This window comes from Artemia sp. Qi Xiang Cuo, chromosome 15, assembly GCF_049724085.1.
Source record: "Artemia sp. Qi Xiang Cuo chromosome 15, ASM4972408v1, whole genome shotgun sequence".
NCBI lineage: Eukaryota > Metazoa > Arthropoda > Branchiopoda > Anostraca > Artemiidae > Artemia > Artemia sp. Qi Xiang Cuo.
Window position 1 is genome coordinate 28,900,988 of NC_142808.1, and position 16,566 is coordinate 28,917,553.

Genomic DNA, 16,566 nt, shown 5'->3' on the forward strand with positions numbered 1-16,566 from the left:
GAAAGAAAGATGATCAATTTGACAGCTAAATAGTAAGTTTAAATTTAGTTTTTTCCTTCGCTGTTCTGTAAATTTTGTAAATGTCTGATTATAAAAGGATTTAAGTTAGAGGTGGAGAATTGTCCTGTTATGAAAGAGGTACATTTTACATGGAAGATCTTAAGCCGAACTGGCCAGCCATGACAAAAAACCAACCAAAGAGAAAAATCTCACTGACAAAAAAAGAAAAAAAAAAAAAACGAGACTGCACCCAGTGGAGAAAAAAGAAACGACAAATGCAAAACAACGCGGATATTTTGCCTGTATTCAAACAAGGCGTCTTCAGCACGAGAGAAACGGAAGAGGAACAAGATAAAAAAAAAGCTAAAACTAATATATTTTTTTGGTGGTGGTTTTATTGGTTTTTTAGTTTTAGCTTGTTGTTTGTTTTTTTTATCTTTTTCCTCTTCTGTTTCTTTCGTGCTGAAGACGCCTTGTTTGGATACAAGCAAAATATCCGCGTTGTTTTGCATTTGTAGTGTCTTTCCTCTCCATTGGCCGCAGTCTCGTTTGTCGTTTTTTTTTTCACAGAGTTTTGTGTCTTTGTTTTTTTTTTTTGACATTTTACATGGCCGGTACAAAATCAAGACGTGGTATCTATGCAGGCAGGATGATTTTTGAGTATCTCTACTCTTTCTGTAAACTATTCTAAGGAGTAGGAAATTGCATAAAGCATGCAATAAAGCATAAAGCTATGGAAGCAATAAATCTTTCAATAATTTTGGTTTCAGTCTGATTTTCTTTTCAGATTAAATGCATAATAATTACATATATTATTGATCAAATAAAGCGATTCCCTTTGCCAGGAATCCTTGTTGTTTAAAATATACTGTATTTTGTTTCATTTTGAATTCAATTTAATTGCTCTTTTTGTTTGAGTTTGTCACTAAAAGTATTTATAAATAAACTTATTCCTACAAAAATAAATATCCTGAAATATATTCCCTGTCCCCCCACCACCCCTGCTGTTTTGGCGTCTGCCCATCCCCCCCCCGGAAAATTTTCTGTCGGTAGCTACCTAAATAAGTGTATTCTTTCCTGTCAATGTCTTATCAAACGTCCTTACGTTTTTCTGTAATTGATCCTTCTTCTTTTTTATTGCTAGTCTTTTCTCAACTTTACTAAAGGCTAATGCTAAGAGGGAAACAAAATTCTACATATTTGTCCGCTTTTTACCTTTTTTGCGATTTTGTCTTTTAAAATCAGGCGAGAGCTTGAAACCCTGCTATTGAAATTTTGCAGAGTTAAGTTAAGGACCGCCTTCTTAACCCGTTTGCATTCATCAAAAGATAACCGCCCCATTTTTGCACAGTAAAATCTCTTTTCCATAGCTAATTTTCGGTTTAATTCCGTCTAGCCTTAAGGGTCCATTTGAAAAAAATTGCTATGCTCCAGTGCTCTTTTGCAAGTAACAAAACTTATTATTGAAAAAGAAACTATTTTTTTTTTACCAAAACTTCAGTTGTGATGTACAAGATGATGAAATATGTACATACATATTTCTATATGATATAATGTCATATTTTTGTCAGCCCGCTGCCTGATTTGCTGTTGTTCGTTCCTAGACCCAATAAGAAAAAGTTAAAGGCCTTTCTTTGTGTCTTATGTTCAATGATCAAACAGTTCGGGGTAACGAACTGTAAGTAAGGAGTGACCCGGCTCCATAGTAACCGAAACTTTAAAAAACGGAATTCTGATACCAGTAGATACATCAAAAGAATTGTATTTTTATGTTGATTTCAAATGTATAAGCTTCATCAAATTTAGCCTAACCCATCAAAAGTTACGAGCCAGAAAATTCTTGCCTTTTTTTCGAAAAAAGGGGAAAACACCCCTTAAAAGATATACGATCTTTATGAAAATCAAGCCATCAGATTCAGCGCAACAGAAAACCCAATTGTAGATGTTCCAAGCTCCTATCTGCAAAAATGTTGAATTTTGTATTTTTTGCCAGAAGAAAGATCACGGATGCGTGTTTATTTGTTTTTTTCCCCCAAGGGTCATCGTATCGAACCCCTAGTCCTAAAATATCGTAAGAGGGATCATTCGAACGGAAATTAAAAGTTCTAGTTCCCTTTTTAAGTCACCAAAAAAATTGAAGGGTAACTTGGCCCCCTCCCATGCTCATTTTTTTCCCAAAGTCACCCAATCAAAATTTTGAGACAGCCATTTTGTTCAGCATAGTCAAATATCTAATAAATATGTCTTTGAGGATGACTTAGCCCCCCAAAGTTCCCGGGGAAAGGGCTGCAAGTTATGAACTTTGCCCATTGTTTACATATAGTATTGGTTATTGGGAAGTATACAGACGTTTTCAGGAGGTATTTTTTCTGGATGGAGAGGTGTCGGAAGAGGGGATTATGTGGGATGACCATTACATTAAAACTTAAAACGAACAGAAAGTATTACGTGTGTGAGGGGATTTGCCCCTAGTCAATACTTCACTTTTTACGCTAAAATTTTTCTTGGTACTTTCAAAAGAGCTATCTGTTCTAATTAAACGGCCTTTATCATTCAGGGATTTGCAATTCGAACAAAATTCGAACTTTAGTGTAAAGAGCGAGGCATTGACTAGGGGGAGAAACCCCTAATATGCGCAATAATTTCTGTTCGTTTTAAGTTTTAATGTTGCTCCTCACTTTCAGTGGAAAAAACTTGTTTTTCTTATTTAATAAATATAAAAACTATAGCAAAGACTAATGTCAAAACTTGGACTAGTTACAATTTGAGCTAGTATTTCAAGGTTTTTTTCATTTACTATAAACGACGTGCCTAGTATTATAAACCACATTCTTTACAGAAAAATGAAGAATGTTTAGGTAGAAAAAGACTACGATACGCTGAATACCTGGGTCCATGGGTTAAGCAGTTCGAGTAAGATGAACCTAAAAAATGGGTTACACAATAGAAATAGATTTTTTTTTTTTTTTTACATTTTTTGTGGATTTTCACCTATTACGTTTTTGTGCATAAACATATTTTGTAGTTTTTCAGCTTACCTGTATTTTTTTTAGCAGCATAACTACACGTACACAAGTTATGTATTACGTATATCCAACACAGGAATATTTCGTTAACCGATAAATTTGGCGCTTGTACTCGTATCTCTTCATTTTCTTTAAAAAAAAATTTCACGAATGTTGCCTTTTAAACGCAAATATATTCGATGGATTGGTAATTTACAAAAGAAATTCAAGATAAATAAAAATAATCTATGGAATAATCATAGTTTTTTGTTATTGGTTTTAATCCTGTTTTCGATTTTAATTTTAAGATCAATTACTAAATATTGCTTAATAAAAGTCGATTGATCATTTGAATAAACTGATCGTTTATTAAACATGGCGACACTGTCTTCCAAGACAAAGAACCATCCGCACGAACAGGTTCAAGCCATGCCTAATATCCGACCCTTTTTTACATGACAGTATAAGCTAGCTGGACACGTGCAATAATATTGCAGGTGATTTATACAATCTTTAAAAGGGCTTAGCCCAGATTTGCCTCTCCATTACTCCGACTATCTGTCTTGGCTTTTTCTACAATTAACCATGGCTTGATGCCTAGTGCAAAATACTTGATTTTAATTCGAAATTATATACTTTTTGTCTATGATAGTTACATATTAGACTCCGGAGAAGAAATGTTTTGGAATTAATCTTTACATAATCAACCATAAACTGTCATCTTTGGCTGGCTAAATAAGGAACGTCAATCGAGCGTTTATAAGTCTGATTGTCGCTCAAACTTTTGAAATTGTTTTCCTTAAAAATGAGTTTATTTTTAAGGTAGCATAATTTTCCTCGTAAGGGCCAAAGTCTATTTAAAATTTAGTTTGTTTAAATTAAACGATTTTACAAAAAAAGCAGGAAATTTTCCTAATGTGTAAAAACCAATCTAAACCTCGGTCTTTGAATAGGTAGCAAATGTTTATCTGTGTCAATAAATCTGAGGTTTGTAAGATAGGTGACGAACATCTAGAAGAACTCCTTTGATTCTCATCTCCCAAATTATTAGGTTTTTCAGAACTCAATAAGGGATCCTCTCGATTTGGAAAAATAGTCAACCCCCAAGCATCAGTTCAACCTGGGGACTTCCCTTCTCTTGTTTCAATTCAACAATTTGGATCCTTCGGATGGACTCATGTATGTGGTGGTGTTATATATAATTCCCTACACATTTTGACAGCTGCATCCTGTGTCAAAGGGTGAGAAACATATTGTTTATAATTAGTTCTTAATTTTATGCTACGTTTGGAAATTATTTGGGCAATCAGCCATAGGAAATGCCTTACCTTATAGCTCTTTTCTGTGATGAATGTCAAGTAAGATGAATATACGCATCACTACATTTTACGGTGGCCAGTTTTGATAGTTTTTTTTTCATTGATAATTCTTTCATGGAACTGATCAACTAATTGCAAAAGCACGATCTTTGCTGCTAGTTGTTTTTCGATTTATTTTTAGTTTTGTTAGTACTACTGTACAACCCTTATGAAAGTTCAGTTACAGCTTTTAAGTTCATATTTTTCGTTCAATATGTTGTAAACTTGAACTAGAATTTATTTGTAAAGTAAGAATTTGTTTCCCTTTTTATAGTAAAGAAAGAAGGGTAACATCTTTTAGAGCCCAAATTGCATATAAGGGAAAGGAATTACCCCCTAGATAAAAAACCACACCAAAAGCTAGATCGAAAAACTCCCTCCCCCTCCCGGCATTTTGGTGAATTGGTATCCCTCATATTCCTATTGAATTCTGAATTGCTATTCTGAATTCAGGATAACATTTTGAATCCTGAATTGATATTCTCCAACGCGTCTTGATCAACGACTTTTTAGATTGTTCCGATATAAATAAAAAAAATTGAACTACCACCAGGCAAATAAGCAAATTTGAAGCTCGGAGGGACCATCCATGTAGAAGGGAGACAGAACTTCGAAAAGTGAACCAACTGTACACTACTCTACGTGTTTTGATCATTCTGTCTGGCAGAAATTTTCCCCATTCTGAGAAAAAGTAATTTAAAAAGGGTCTAAAGTAGTTATTTCAGATATTGTAAATTTCTTTTTTTCATTCCTCATTGGGCACGTAACCGACATCGGTTATAAATTACAAATCTAGTTAAAGGAACCTTTAAAACAGAGCTTTGAAGTTCGATTTTCAGTAATTTTTTGCTCAATGGAGTAGAAGTTGGAGTCGGCATATTGATAATGCCTGGAGTTAGAGTAGAAATCGTTTATAAATTACAACTCTAGTTAAAAGAACCTTTAGAACAGGGCTTTGGAGTTGGATTTTCAGTGATTTTTTTTCCGAATGGAGTCTAAGTTAAGTTGGTATATTGGAAATGTCTGGAGCTAGAGACGAAATCGGTTATAAATTACAAAACTTAGTTAAAAATAACCTTTGAAACAAGGATCTGAAGTTGGAGTTTAAGTAATTTTTTTATTAAATAGAGTCGGAGTTGTAGATGGCATATTGTAAATGTCTGAAGTTAGAGTGGAAATCTGTTATAAATTACAAATCTAGCTAAAACAACCTTTAAAAGAGGGCTCTGGAGATGGATTTTTAGTAATTTTAATTTGAATGGAGTCGAAGTTGGAGTCGGCATATTGAAAATGTCTGGAGCAAAAGTTGAAATTGGTTATAAATTACAAATCTAGTTAAAAAAACCTTTAAAACAGGGATCTGAAGTCAGAGTTTTAGTAAAAAAAATTTTATTGAATGGAGTCGGCATATTAAAAATGTCTGAAGTTCGAGTCGAAATTGGTTATAAATTACAAATCTAGTTAAAGGAATCTTTAAAACAGGGCTCTGGAGTTAGAGTTTAGGTAACTTTGCTGATTGGAGTAGGAGTAGGAGTCAGCATCTTGAAAATGCCTGGAATTAGGGTCGTAATCAGTTAGAAATTACAAATGTAGTCAAAAGAACCTTCAAACAGGACTCTGGAGTTAGAGTTTTAGTAATTTTTGCTAATTGGAGTCGCAGTTGGAGTCGACATATGGAAAATACTTGGAGTTAGAGTCGAAATTGGTTATAAACTAAAAATTTAGTTAAAAAAACCTTTAAAAAAAGGGCTCTGAAGTTGGATTTTTAGTATTTTTTTTGCTGAATGGAGTCGGAGCTAGAGTCGGCATATCGAAAATGCCTAAAGTTAGATTCGAAATCGGTTAAAAATTATAAATATAGTTAAAAGAACCTTTAAAGCAGGGCTCTCTAGTTGGAGTTTAGTAATTTTTTGCTGAATGGAGTCAGAGTTGGAGTCAGGATATTGAAAATTTCTGGAGCTAGAGTAGAAATCGGCTATAAACTAAAAATTTAGTTAAAAGAACTTTTGAAAAAGGGCCCTGAAGTTCGATTTTTAGTAATTTTTTTTGCTGAATGGAATCGGAGTTGGAGTCAGCATATCGAAAATGTCTGAAGTTAGATTCAAAATCGGTTATAAATTATAGTTAGAGTTAAAAGAACCTTTAAAGCAGGGATTTGGAGTTGGAGTTTTAGTAATTTTTGCGAAAAATTAAGCAAGAAAAACGGGTTTTAATTGTATTAAAGCAGTGAAGTATATCAATAGAGATGGGATTTTCTATTAATTGAATTTATAATAGTTAAATTAAAAAGCAGGTAAAATATTCAACCAGTAATGATTTTAATAATTGTTCTGAAACGAATAATGACCTTACGAACAGAGGTCAGAACGGTTTAAATCCTGGGAAAAGTAAATGAACTAAAGCTAGGCTTGCAACCAAAAGAATCCATTCAATTTATAATTCATAAATTGCTTGATGAACTGCAATTGCTTATTGGTTTGCTCAAGTATAAATATATTCTTCAATTTTTTTGGTAGATTTCCATTGATTTGTGAGGAGACGAGTAGTACCCTTATAGACATTCGTTTTTGTCAGTGAATGGAAGTATTATTTAAGTAGTGAGGTTAATTCCTACTTATTTATTTATATTTCTTTTCTTTTCTTTTGTTTTTTTCTCTCTCTTCGTGTGTTAGTTTTGTTGTATTTCGATGTATATTTTTTATTAAAGAACATTTTTTTCTCTCTTTTTTTTCCGTTAAGAAAGGCTCCAGGACGTGGGGCCGATATATTCGGAGTGCTTGTTTTGTTGTAATCTATCCACTGCTTTCATAAAATTAAAACCCCTTTTTTTTACTTAATTTTTCGTAAATGGAAAAGCGGTGTAGTCTAAGAAATTATTTAGTAATTTTTGTTGAATGGAAATTATTTAGTAATTTTTGTCGAGTAATTTTAATTTGAATGGAGTCGAAGTTGGAGTCGGCATATTGAAAATGTCTGGAGCAAAAGTTGAAATTGGTTATAAATTACAAATCTAGTTAAAAATAACCTTTAAAACAGGGATCTGAAGTCAGAGTTTTAGTAAAAAAAATTTTATTGAATGGAGTCGGCATATTAAAAATGTCTGAAGTTCGAGTCGAAATTGGTTATAAATTACAAATCTAGTTAAAGGAATCTTTAAAACAGGGCTCTGGAGTTAGAGTTTAGGTAACTTTGCTGATTGGAGTAGGAGTAGGAGTCAGCATCTTGAAAATGCCTGGAATTAGGGTCGTAATCAGTTAGAAATTACAAATGTAGTCAAAAGAACCTTCAAACAGGACTCTGGAGTTAGAGTTTTAGTAATTTTTGCTAATTGGAGTCGCAGTTGGAGTCAACATATGAAAAATACTTGGAGTTAGAGTCGAAATTGGTTATAAACTAAAAATTTAGTTAAAAGAACCTTTAAAAAAAGGGCTCTGAAGTTGGATTTTTAGTAATTTTTTTGCTGAATGGAGTCGGAGCTAGAGTCGGCATATCGAAAATGCCTAAAGTTAGATTCGAAATCGGTTAAAAATTATAAATATAGTTAAAAGAACCTTTAAAGCAGGGCTCTCTAGTTGGAGTTTAGTAATTTTTTGCTGAATGGAGTCAGAGTTAGAGTCTGTATATTGAAAATGTCTGGAGCTAGAGTAGAAATCGGCTATAAACTAAAAATTTAGTTAAAAGAACTTTTGAAAAAGGGCCCTGAAGTTCGATTTTTAGTAATTTTTTTTGCTGAATGGAATCGGAGTTGGAGTCAGTATATCGAAAATGTCTGAAGTTAGATTCAAAATCGGTTATAAATTATAGTTATAGTTAAAAGAACCTTTAAAGCAGGGATTTGGAGTTGGAGTTTTAGTAATTTTTGCGAAAAATTAAGCAAGAAAAACGGGTTTTAATTGTATTAAAGCAGTGAAGTATATCAATAGAGATGGGATTTTCTATTAATTGAATTTATAATAGTTAAATTAAAAAGCAGGTAAAATATTCAACCAGTAATGATTTTAATAATTGTTCTGAAACGAATAATGACCTTACGAACAGAGGTCAGAACGATTTAAATCCTGGGAAAAGTAAATGAACTAAAGCTAGGCTTGCAACCAAAAGAATCCATTCAATTTATAATTCATAAATTGCTTGATGAACTGCAATTGCTTATTGGTTTGCTCAAGTATAAATATATTCTTCAATTTTTTTGGTAGATTTCCATTGATTTGTGAGGAGACGAGTAGTACCCTTATAGACATTCGTTTTTGTTAGTGAATGGAAGTGTAATTTAAGTAGTGAGGTTAATTCCTACTTATTTATTTATATTTCTTTTCTTTTCTTTTGTTTTTTTCTCTCTCTTTGTGTGTTAGTTATGTTGTATTTCGATGTATATTATATTTTAAATAACATTTTTTTCTCTCTTTTTTTTCCGTTGAGAAAGGCTCCCGGACGTGGGGCCGATATATTCGGAGTGCTTGTTTTGTTGTAATCTATCCACTGCTTTCATAAAATTAAAACCCCTTTTTTTTACTTAATTTTTCGTAAATGGAAAAGCAGTGTAGTCTAAGAAATTATTTAGTAATTTTTGTTGAATGGAAATTATTTAGTAATTTTGTCGAAGTTGGAGTCGGCATATTGAAAATGCCTGGAGTTAGAGTCGAAATCAATTATAAACTGCAAATCTAGTTAAAAAGACCTTTAAAACAGGACTCTGGAGTTATAGTTTTAGTAATTTTTGCTGAATATAGTCAGAATTAGAGTCAACATATTGAAAATTAGAGTCAACATGGAGTTACTGTCAAAATCGGTTATAATTACAAATCTAGTCATAACACCTTTAAAAGAAGGCTCTGGAGTTGGAGCTTTAGTAATTTTTGACTGGACGGAGTCGGAGTTAGCATATTGAAAATGGCACTTGAAATCGGTTATAAATTATAAATCTAGTTAAAAAAACAACTTTAAAACAGGGCTCTGGAATTGGAGTTTAATAAATTTCTGCTGAAAGGAGTCAGAGTTGGAGTAAGCATATTGAAAATGTCTGGAGCTAGAGTAGAAATTGGTTATAAACTACAAATCTAGTTAAAAGAAGCTTTAAAAAAGGGCTCTAAAGTAGTATTTTTAGTAAATTTTTTGGTGAATGGATTCGGAGTTGGAGTCGGCATATTGAATGTCTGAGTTAGAGTCAAATTCGGTTATAAATTACAAATCTAGTTAAAAGAACTTTTAAGGCAGGGCTCTGGATTGGAGTTTTAGTAATTTTTGCTGTATGGAGTAGGAGTTGGAGTCGGCATATTGATAATGCCCGGAGTTAGAGTAGAAATTGGTTATAAATTACAAATCTAGTCAAAAAAACCTTAAAAACATGGCTCTAGAGCTGGAGTTTTAGTAGTTTTTTGCTGAATGGTGTCGGAGTTAGAATCAGCATTTAAAAATTTTTGAAGTTGGAGTCGTAATCGGTTATAAATTACAAATCTACTTAAAAGAAGCTCTAAACACGACTTTGGAGTTGTAGTTTTAGTAATTTTTGCTGAATGGAGTCGGAGTTTGAGTCGACACAGTGAAAATTTCTGAAGACTTGGAAACGGTTATAAATTACAAATCTACTTAAAAAAAAAACCTTTAAAACAGGGCTGTGGAGTTGGATTTTTAGTAATTTTTTATTGACTGGAGTCGGAGATAGAGTCGGTATATTGAAAATGTCTGAAGTTAGAGTCGAAATCGGTTGTAAATTACAATTCCAGTTAAAAGAATCTTTAAAACAAGGTTCTGGAGTTAGAATTTTGGTAATTTTTGCATAATGGAGTCGGAGTTGGAGGCGGCATATTGAAAATACCTGGAGTTAGAGTCAAAATCGGCTATAAATTACAAATCTAGTCAAAAAAACCTTTAAAACAGGACTCTGGAGTTGTAGTTTTAGTAATTTTTGCTGAATGGAGTCGGAGTTGAAGTCGACATATTGAAAATGCCTGGAGTTAGAATCAAAATCGGGTATAAATTACGAATCTAGTCAAAAGAACTTTTAAAACAGGGCAATGGTGTTAGAGTTATAGTAATTTTAGCTAAATGGAGTCGGAATTGTAGTCGACATATTGAAAACGCCTGGAGCTAGAGTAGAAACCAGTTATAAACTAAAAATCTAGTTAAAAGAGCCTTTAAAACAGAACTCTGGAGTTATAGTTTTAGTAATTTTAGCTAAATGGAATCGGAATTGTAGTCGATATATTAAAAATGTCTGGAGTTAGACTTGAAATTTGCTATAAATTACAAATCTAGTTAAAAGAACCTTTAAAAAAGGTCTCTGGAGTTGGAGTTTAGTAATTTTCTATGAATGGAGTCAGAGTTGGAATCAGAATATTGAAAATGTCTGGAGCTAGAGTAGAAATCGCTTATAAACTACAAATCTAGCTATAAGAATTTTTAAAAAGGGCTCTGAAGTTGTATTTTTATTAAAGTTTTTGTTGAATTGAGTCGGAGTTGGAATTGGCATATTTAAAATGTCTGAAGTTAGAGTCGAAATCGGTTATAAATTATAAATCTAGTTAAAAGAACCTTTAAAGCAGGGCTCTGGAATTGGAGTTTTAGTAATTTTTGCTGAATGGAGTCGGACTTGGAGACGGCATATTGAAAATGCCCGGAGCTTTAGTCGAAATCGGTTATAAGTTACAAATATAGTCAAAAGAACCTTTGAAACAGGGCTCTTGAGTTTGAGTCTTAGTAATTTTTTTCTAAATGGAGTCGAAGTTGGAGCCAGAATATTGAAAATGTTTGGTTGGAGTCGAAATTGGTTACAGGACTGTAGAGTTAGAGTTTTAGTAATTTTTTCTCAATGGAGTTCGAGCTGGAGTCGACATATTGAAAATGCCTGGACTTAGAGTCGAAATCGGTTATAAATTACAAATCTAGTCAAAAGAGCCTTTAAAGTTGGAGTTTTAGTATTGTTTGTGTTGAATGGAGTCGAAATTGGAGTTGAAGTTAAATTCAGCTCATTGAAAATGTCTGGGGATAGAGTCGAAATCGTTTATAAATTATAAATCTAGTTAAAAGAACCTTTAAAGCAGGGCTCTGGAGTTAGAGTTTTAATAGTTTTTGCTGAATGGAGTCAGAGTTGGAGTTGGCATATTGAAAGTTCCCGGAGTTAGAGTCTAAATCGGTTATAAATTAAACATCTAGTCAAATACTTTTAAGACAGAGCTCTGGAGTTGGATTTTTAGTAATTTTTGCTTAAGGGAGTCGGAGTTGGAGTCGGCATACTGAAAATGTTTGCAGTTGGAGTTGAAATCCGTTAGAAATTACAAATCTAGTTAAAAGAAACTTTAAAAATGGGCCTTGAAGTTAGATTGTTAGTAATTTTTTTTGCTGAATGGAATCTGAGTTGCAGTCAGCATATTAAAAAGGTCTGAAGTTAGATTCGAAATCGGTTGTAAATTACAAATCTAGTCAAAAGAACCTTTAGAACAGTGCTCTGGAAATGGAGTTTAGTAATTTTTTGCTGAATGGAGTCAGAGCTGGAGTCCGATTATTGAAAATGTTTGGAGCTAAAGTAAATATCGGTTATAAGTAAACGGTTATAAAATACAAATATAGTTAAAAGAAGCTTTAAAAAAGGGCTCTGAAGGTCGATCATTAGTAATTTTATTGCTGAATGGAGTCGGAGTTGCGGTCAGCATATTGAAAATGTGTGAAGTTAGATTCGAAGTCGGTTATAAATTGTAAATCTAGTTAAAAGAAGCTTTAAAGCGGGGCATAGGGAGTTGGAGTCTTAGTAAATTTTGCTGAATGGAGTTGGAGTTGGAGTCGGCATACTGAAAAATGTCTAGAGTTAGACTTCAAAACGGCTATAAATTAAAAATCTAGTTTAAAAATAACCCTTTAAAACAGGACTCTGAAGTTGGATTGTTAGTATTTTTTGCTCAATGGAGTCGAGGTTGGAGTCGGCATATTGATAATTCCATGAGTTAGAGTCAAAATCGGTTATAAATTACAAATCTAGTTAAAAGAACCTTTAAAGTAGGGCTCTGGAGTTGGAGTTTACGAGTTTTTTGCTGAGTGGAGTCAGAGTTGGAGTCATCATATTGAAAATGTCTGGACCAAGAGTGGAAATCAGTTATAAACTAAAAATCTTGTTAAAAGAAACTTTAAAAAAGGGCTATGAAGTTGGATTGTTAGTAATTTTTTTGCTGAATGGAATCTGAGTTGGAGTCGGCACATTGAAAAGGTCTGAAGTCAAAGTCGAAATCAGTTATAAATTACAAATCAAGTGAAAAAAAACCTTTAAAACAGGGCTCTGGAGTGTGAGTTTTGTAATGTTTTTCTGCATGGATTCAAATTTGGATTCCGAATATTGGAAATGTCTGGAGCTAGAGTTAAAAATCGGTTATAAACTACAAATATAGTTGAAAGAACCTTTAAAAAATGGCTCTGAAGGTCGATGATTAGTAATTTTTTTGCTGAATGGAGTCGGAGATGGAGTCGGCATATTGAAAATGTCTGAAGTTAGATTCGAAATCGGTTATAAATTATAAATCTAGTTAAAAGAAGCTTTAAAGCAGGGCTTCGGAATTTTAGTAATTTTGCTGAATGGAGTTGGAATTGGAGTCAGCATAAGTAGAGAGGCCTCATGAGCTCCGACGATAACACCACCCCTTCGAATCCCGATCCGGACACTTTTTTTTAAAACTCCCACGCGAACACCATATATGGGCATAGAGTCCCTAGGGAGAATGATTACGTAATGTTTCTATGTGTAATAACTCGGGGGGCGAAGGTTGCACATGCGCATTGAATTCTAACGGGAACAATGTTATTGATCTAGGACTCGAGGGGGAAGTGAATGTCCGTGGATTTACATAATCGCTAGGGGAAATTATTGATTCACGAAGGGGGGAATTAAGAAACAAACATGGCTTCATTGTTGTTTGGCTAACCTAACCTGTGAAATTGATTTACATAATCAATGGGGGAATTATTGATTCACGAAGGGGGGAATTAAGAAACAAACATGGCTTCATTGTTGTTTGGTTAGCTTAACCTGAGAAATTGATTTACATAATCGCTATGGAAATAATTGATTCACGAAGGGGGAATTAAGAAACAAACATGGCTTCATTAATCTTTAGGCCTGAGGGATTTACATAATCGGCGGGGAAATTGTTGATTCACGAAGGGGAAATTAAGAAACATTAAGGCTTCTTTAATCTTAGGTCTGAGGGATAAACGTTCTTTAGGACAGAGAGAAAAATTAATATTCTATTTTGAAATAGGGCTTCATTGATCTTTAGTGTCAGGAATCATAAATGACATCACTTGTTATCTTGGAATTATGCGGGAGTCTAAAGAGATAGAAATTCTATTTTTAAATACGGCTTCACGGAGCTTTAAGTCGGAGAGGTAAATTGATATTCTAACGAAACCATAATAGTTTAGCTAGGAACATTTATGAGATGAAGAGATTAACTTAGATAGGGTTCTAAAGAGATAGAAATTCTATTTTTAAATACGGCTTCACGGAGCTTTAAGTCGGAGAGGTAAATTGATATTCTAACGAAACCATAATAGTTTAGCTAGGAACATTTATGAGATGAAGAGATTAACGTAGGAAAGGGTTTCCTAGAAATTTGAAATGCTTTAGCGCAGAGATGCCAAACAAAAGGAACACGCTGAAATTACGTTTAGGGATTATTTGGGCGAAACGGTTTTAGATATTTTATGGGATTATTTCGGCGAAACAGTTAGAGACATTTTGAAAGAAGATTTTAGGAAAGGTTTTAGAAGAGAATTTGAGGGTGAAACTCTGTGGTCGTTATAATACACAATATCCATTTGAACAGTGTTGTGAGGTCCTCTACCCCAACCCCAAAGGGTTCCGATCCCCACCCCAACCCCGAAGGAAGCTCCCGGTACTCAAAGGGCCCCCAAGCTCCCATAGAGCCCCAGCCCCCCCCAACGCCCTCCTCAGACCCTCAAAGGCCCTCCTCTGGTCCTCAAAGGGCCCCCGGATCCCCAAAGGGCACCCTCGGGCCCCCCAACGGCCCATCGAGCTCCCAAAGGACCAACGGGGTCCCAAAGGCCCTCCACCGGTCCCCCAAAGGCCCACCCAGACCCCCAAAGGCCATCCCCAGGCTCCAAATGTCCCCCAGGCCCCCAACTGTCCCCCCGGACACTCAAAGGCCCCCCAAGCTCCCAAAGGGCCACCGGCGCCCCAAAGGCCCACCCAGACCCCCAAATGCCATCCCCGGGCCCCCCCAAGGCACAGCGAGCTCCCAAAGGGCCAACGGGGGCCCCAAGGCCCGCCCCCCGCCCCCCAATGGCCCCCCCGCCCCCCAAGGCCCACCCCGGGCCCCCAAGGCCCCCCCCGACCCCCCAAAGCCATCCCCCGCCCCCCAAGCTCAACCCCCCGTGCCCAAAGGTCCCCCCGAGCTCCCAAAGGACCACCGACCCTCATGGGACCCACAGACCCTCAAAGGCTCTCCCCGAGCACCCGTCTTTCGTTGATGTGTGTTGTCTGAAACCTATGATTTGGGATGTGTAGTTTGCTACTTCAGGCTTTTCTGAGCTAAGGTTTCCTAGTATTTCCTAGGTGAATGTTGTCTGAAACCAATAGTTTGGGATGAGTAGTTTGCTATTTCAGGCTTTTATGAGCTAGGTTTCTTAGCCTTTCGTTGATGTGTGTGGAGTGAAACTTATGATTTGGGATATTTAGTTTGTTATTTTTGACTTTTCTGAGTTGGATTTCTTAGTCTTTCATAGGTGAGTGGTGTCTGAAACCTATGATTTGGGATGTGTAGTTTGCTATTTTAGACTTTTCTGAGCTGGATTTCTAAGACTTTCAAATGAAATAGTTGTATGAAACAAATGAAAATGTGTTTCTATATTTATATATATGGCTGATCTGATATAATGTTTTATAGAATTTAGTAGGTGAATGCTGTCTGAAACCAATAGTTTGGGATGAATAGTTTGCTATTTTTGACTTTTCTGAGCTAGGTTTCTTAGACTTTCCTAGGTGAGTGTTGACTGAAACCTATGATTTGGGATATGTACTTTGCTATTTTTGACTTGTCTGAGCTGGATTTCTTAGTCTTTCATAGGCGTGTGTTCTATGAAACCTATGATTTGGGATGGGTAGATTGCTACTTTTGACTTTTCTGAGCTGGATTTCTTAGCCTTTCATAGGTGTTTGTTGTCTGAAACCTATAGTTTGGGATGAGTAGTTTGCTATTTTTGACTTTTCTGAGCTAGGTTTCTTAGCCGTTCATAGGTGAGTGGTGTCTGAAACCTATGATTTGGGATATGTAATTTGCTATTTCTGACTTTTCATAACCGGATTTCTTAGTCTTTCGTAGGTGTGTGGTGTCTGAAACCTATGATTTGGGATGTGTGGGTTGCTATTTTTTTACTTTTCTGAGCAGGATTTCTTAGCCATTCGTAGGTGTGTGTTGACTGAAACCTATGATTTGGGATGGTTAATTTGCTATTTTCGACTTTTCTGAGCTAGATTTCTTAGCCTATCATATGTGTGTCCTTTCAGAAAATTATGATTTGGGAGGTGTAGTTTGCTTTTTGGACTTTTCAGAGCTAGGATTCTTAGTCACTCATAGGTGTTTGTTGTCTGAAACTTCTAGTTTGGAATGAGTAGTTGACTATTTCAGGCTTTTCTGAGCTAAGGTTTCTTAGTATTTCGTAGGTGAATGCTGTCTGAAACTTATGATTTAGGATATGTAAATTACTATTTCGGGCTTTTCTGAGTTGGATTTCTTAGTCTTTCATAGGTGTGTAGTGTCTGAAACCTATGATTTGGGATGTGTAGTTTGCTATTTTCGACTTTTCTGAGCTAGGTTTCTTAGCCTTTCATAGGTATGTGTTGTCAGAACATTATGATTTGGGATGTGTAGTTTGCTATTTCAGGCTTTTCTGAGCTAAGGTTTTCTAGTATTTCGTAGGTGAATGTTGTCTGAAACCAATAGTTTGGGATGAGTAGTTTGCTATTTCCGACTTTTCATAACCGGATTTCTTAGTCTTTCGTAGGTGTGTGGTGTCTGAAACCTATGATTTGGGATGTGTGGGTTGCTATTTCAGGCTTTTCTGAGTTGGATTTCTTAGTCTTTTATAGGTGTGTAGTGTCTGAAACCTATTATTTGGGGTGGATGGATTGCTACTTTTGACTTTTCTGAGCTGGATTTCTTAGCCTTTCATAGGTGTTTGTTGTCTGAAACATATAGTTT

At 35.1% G+C, this 16,566-nt stretch overlaps 1 protein-coding gene across 3 annotated transcripts in view; it reads left to right on the forward strand.

The window, feature by feature from the left end:
• LOC148943521 (trypsin-1-like) overlaps positions 1–16,566 on the forward strand; it is a 202,723-nt gene that overhangs the window by 71,103 nt on the left and 115,054 nt on the right. For 2 of the 3 annotated variants that reach the window (XM_089101772.1, XM_089101774.1), the window contains exon 2: positions 4,057–4,246. In XM_089101772.1, coding sequence (XP_088957898.1) covers positions 4,057–4,246 — 190 coding nt within the window. The remainder of the gene's footprint in view (positions 1–4,056; positions 4,247–16,566) is intronic. The other variant, XM_089101773.1, reaches the window with a different exon arrangement.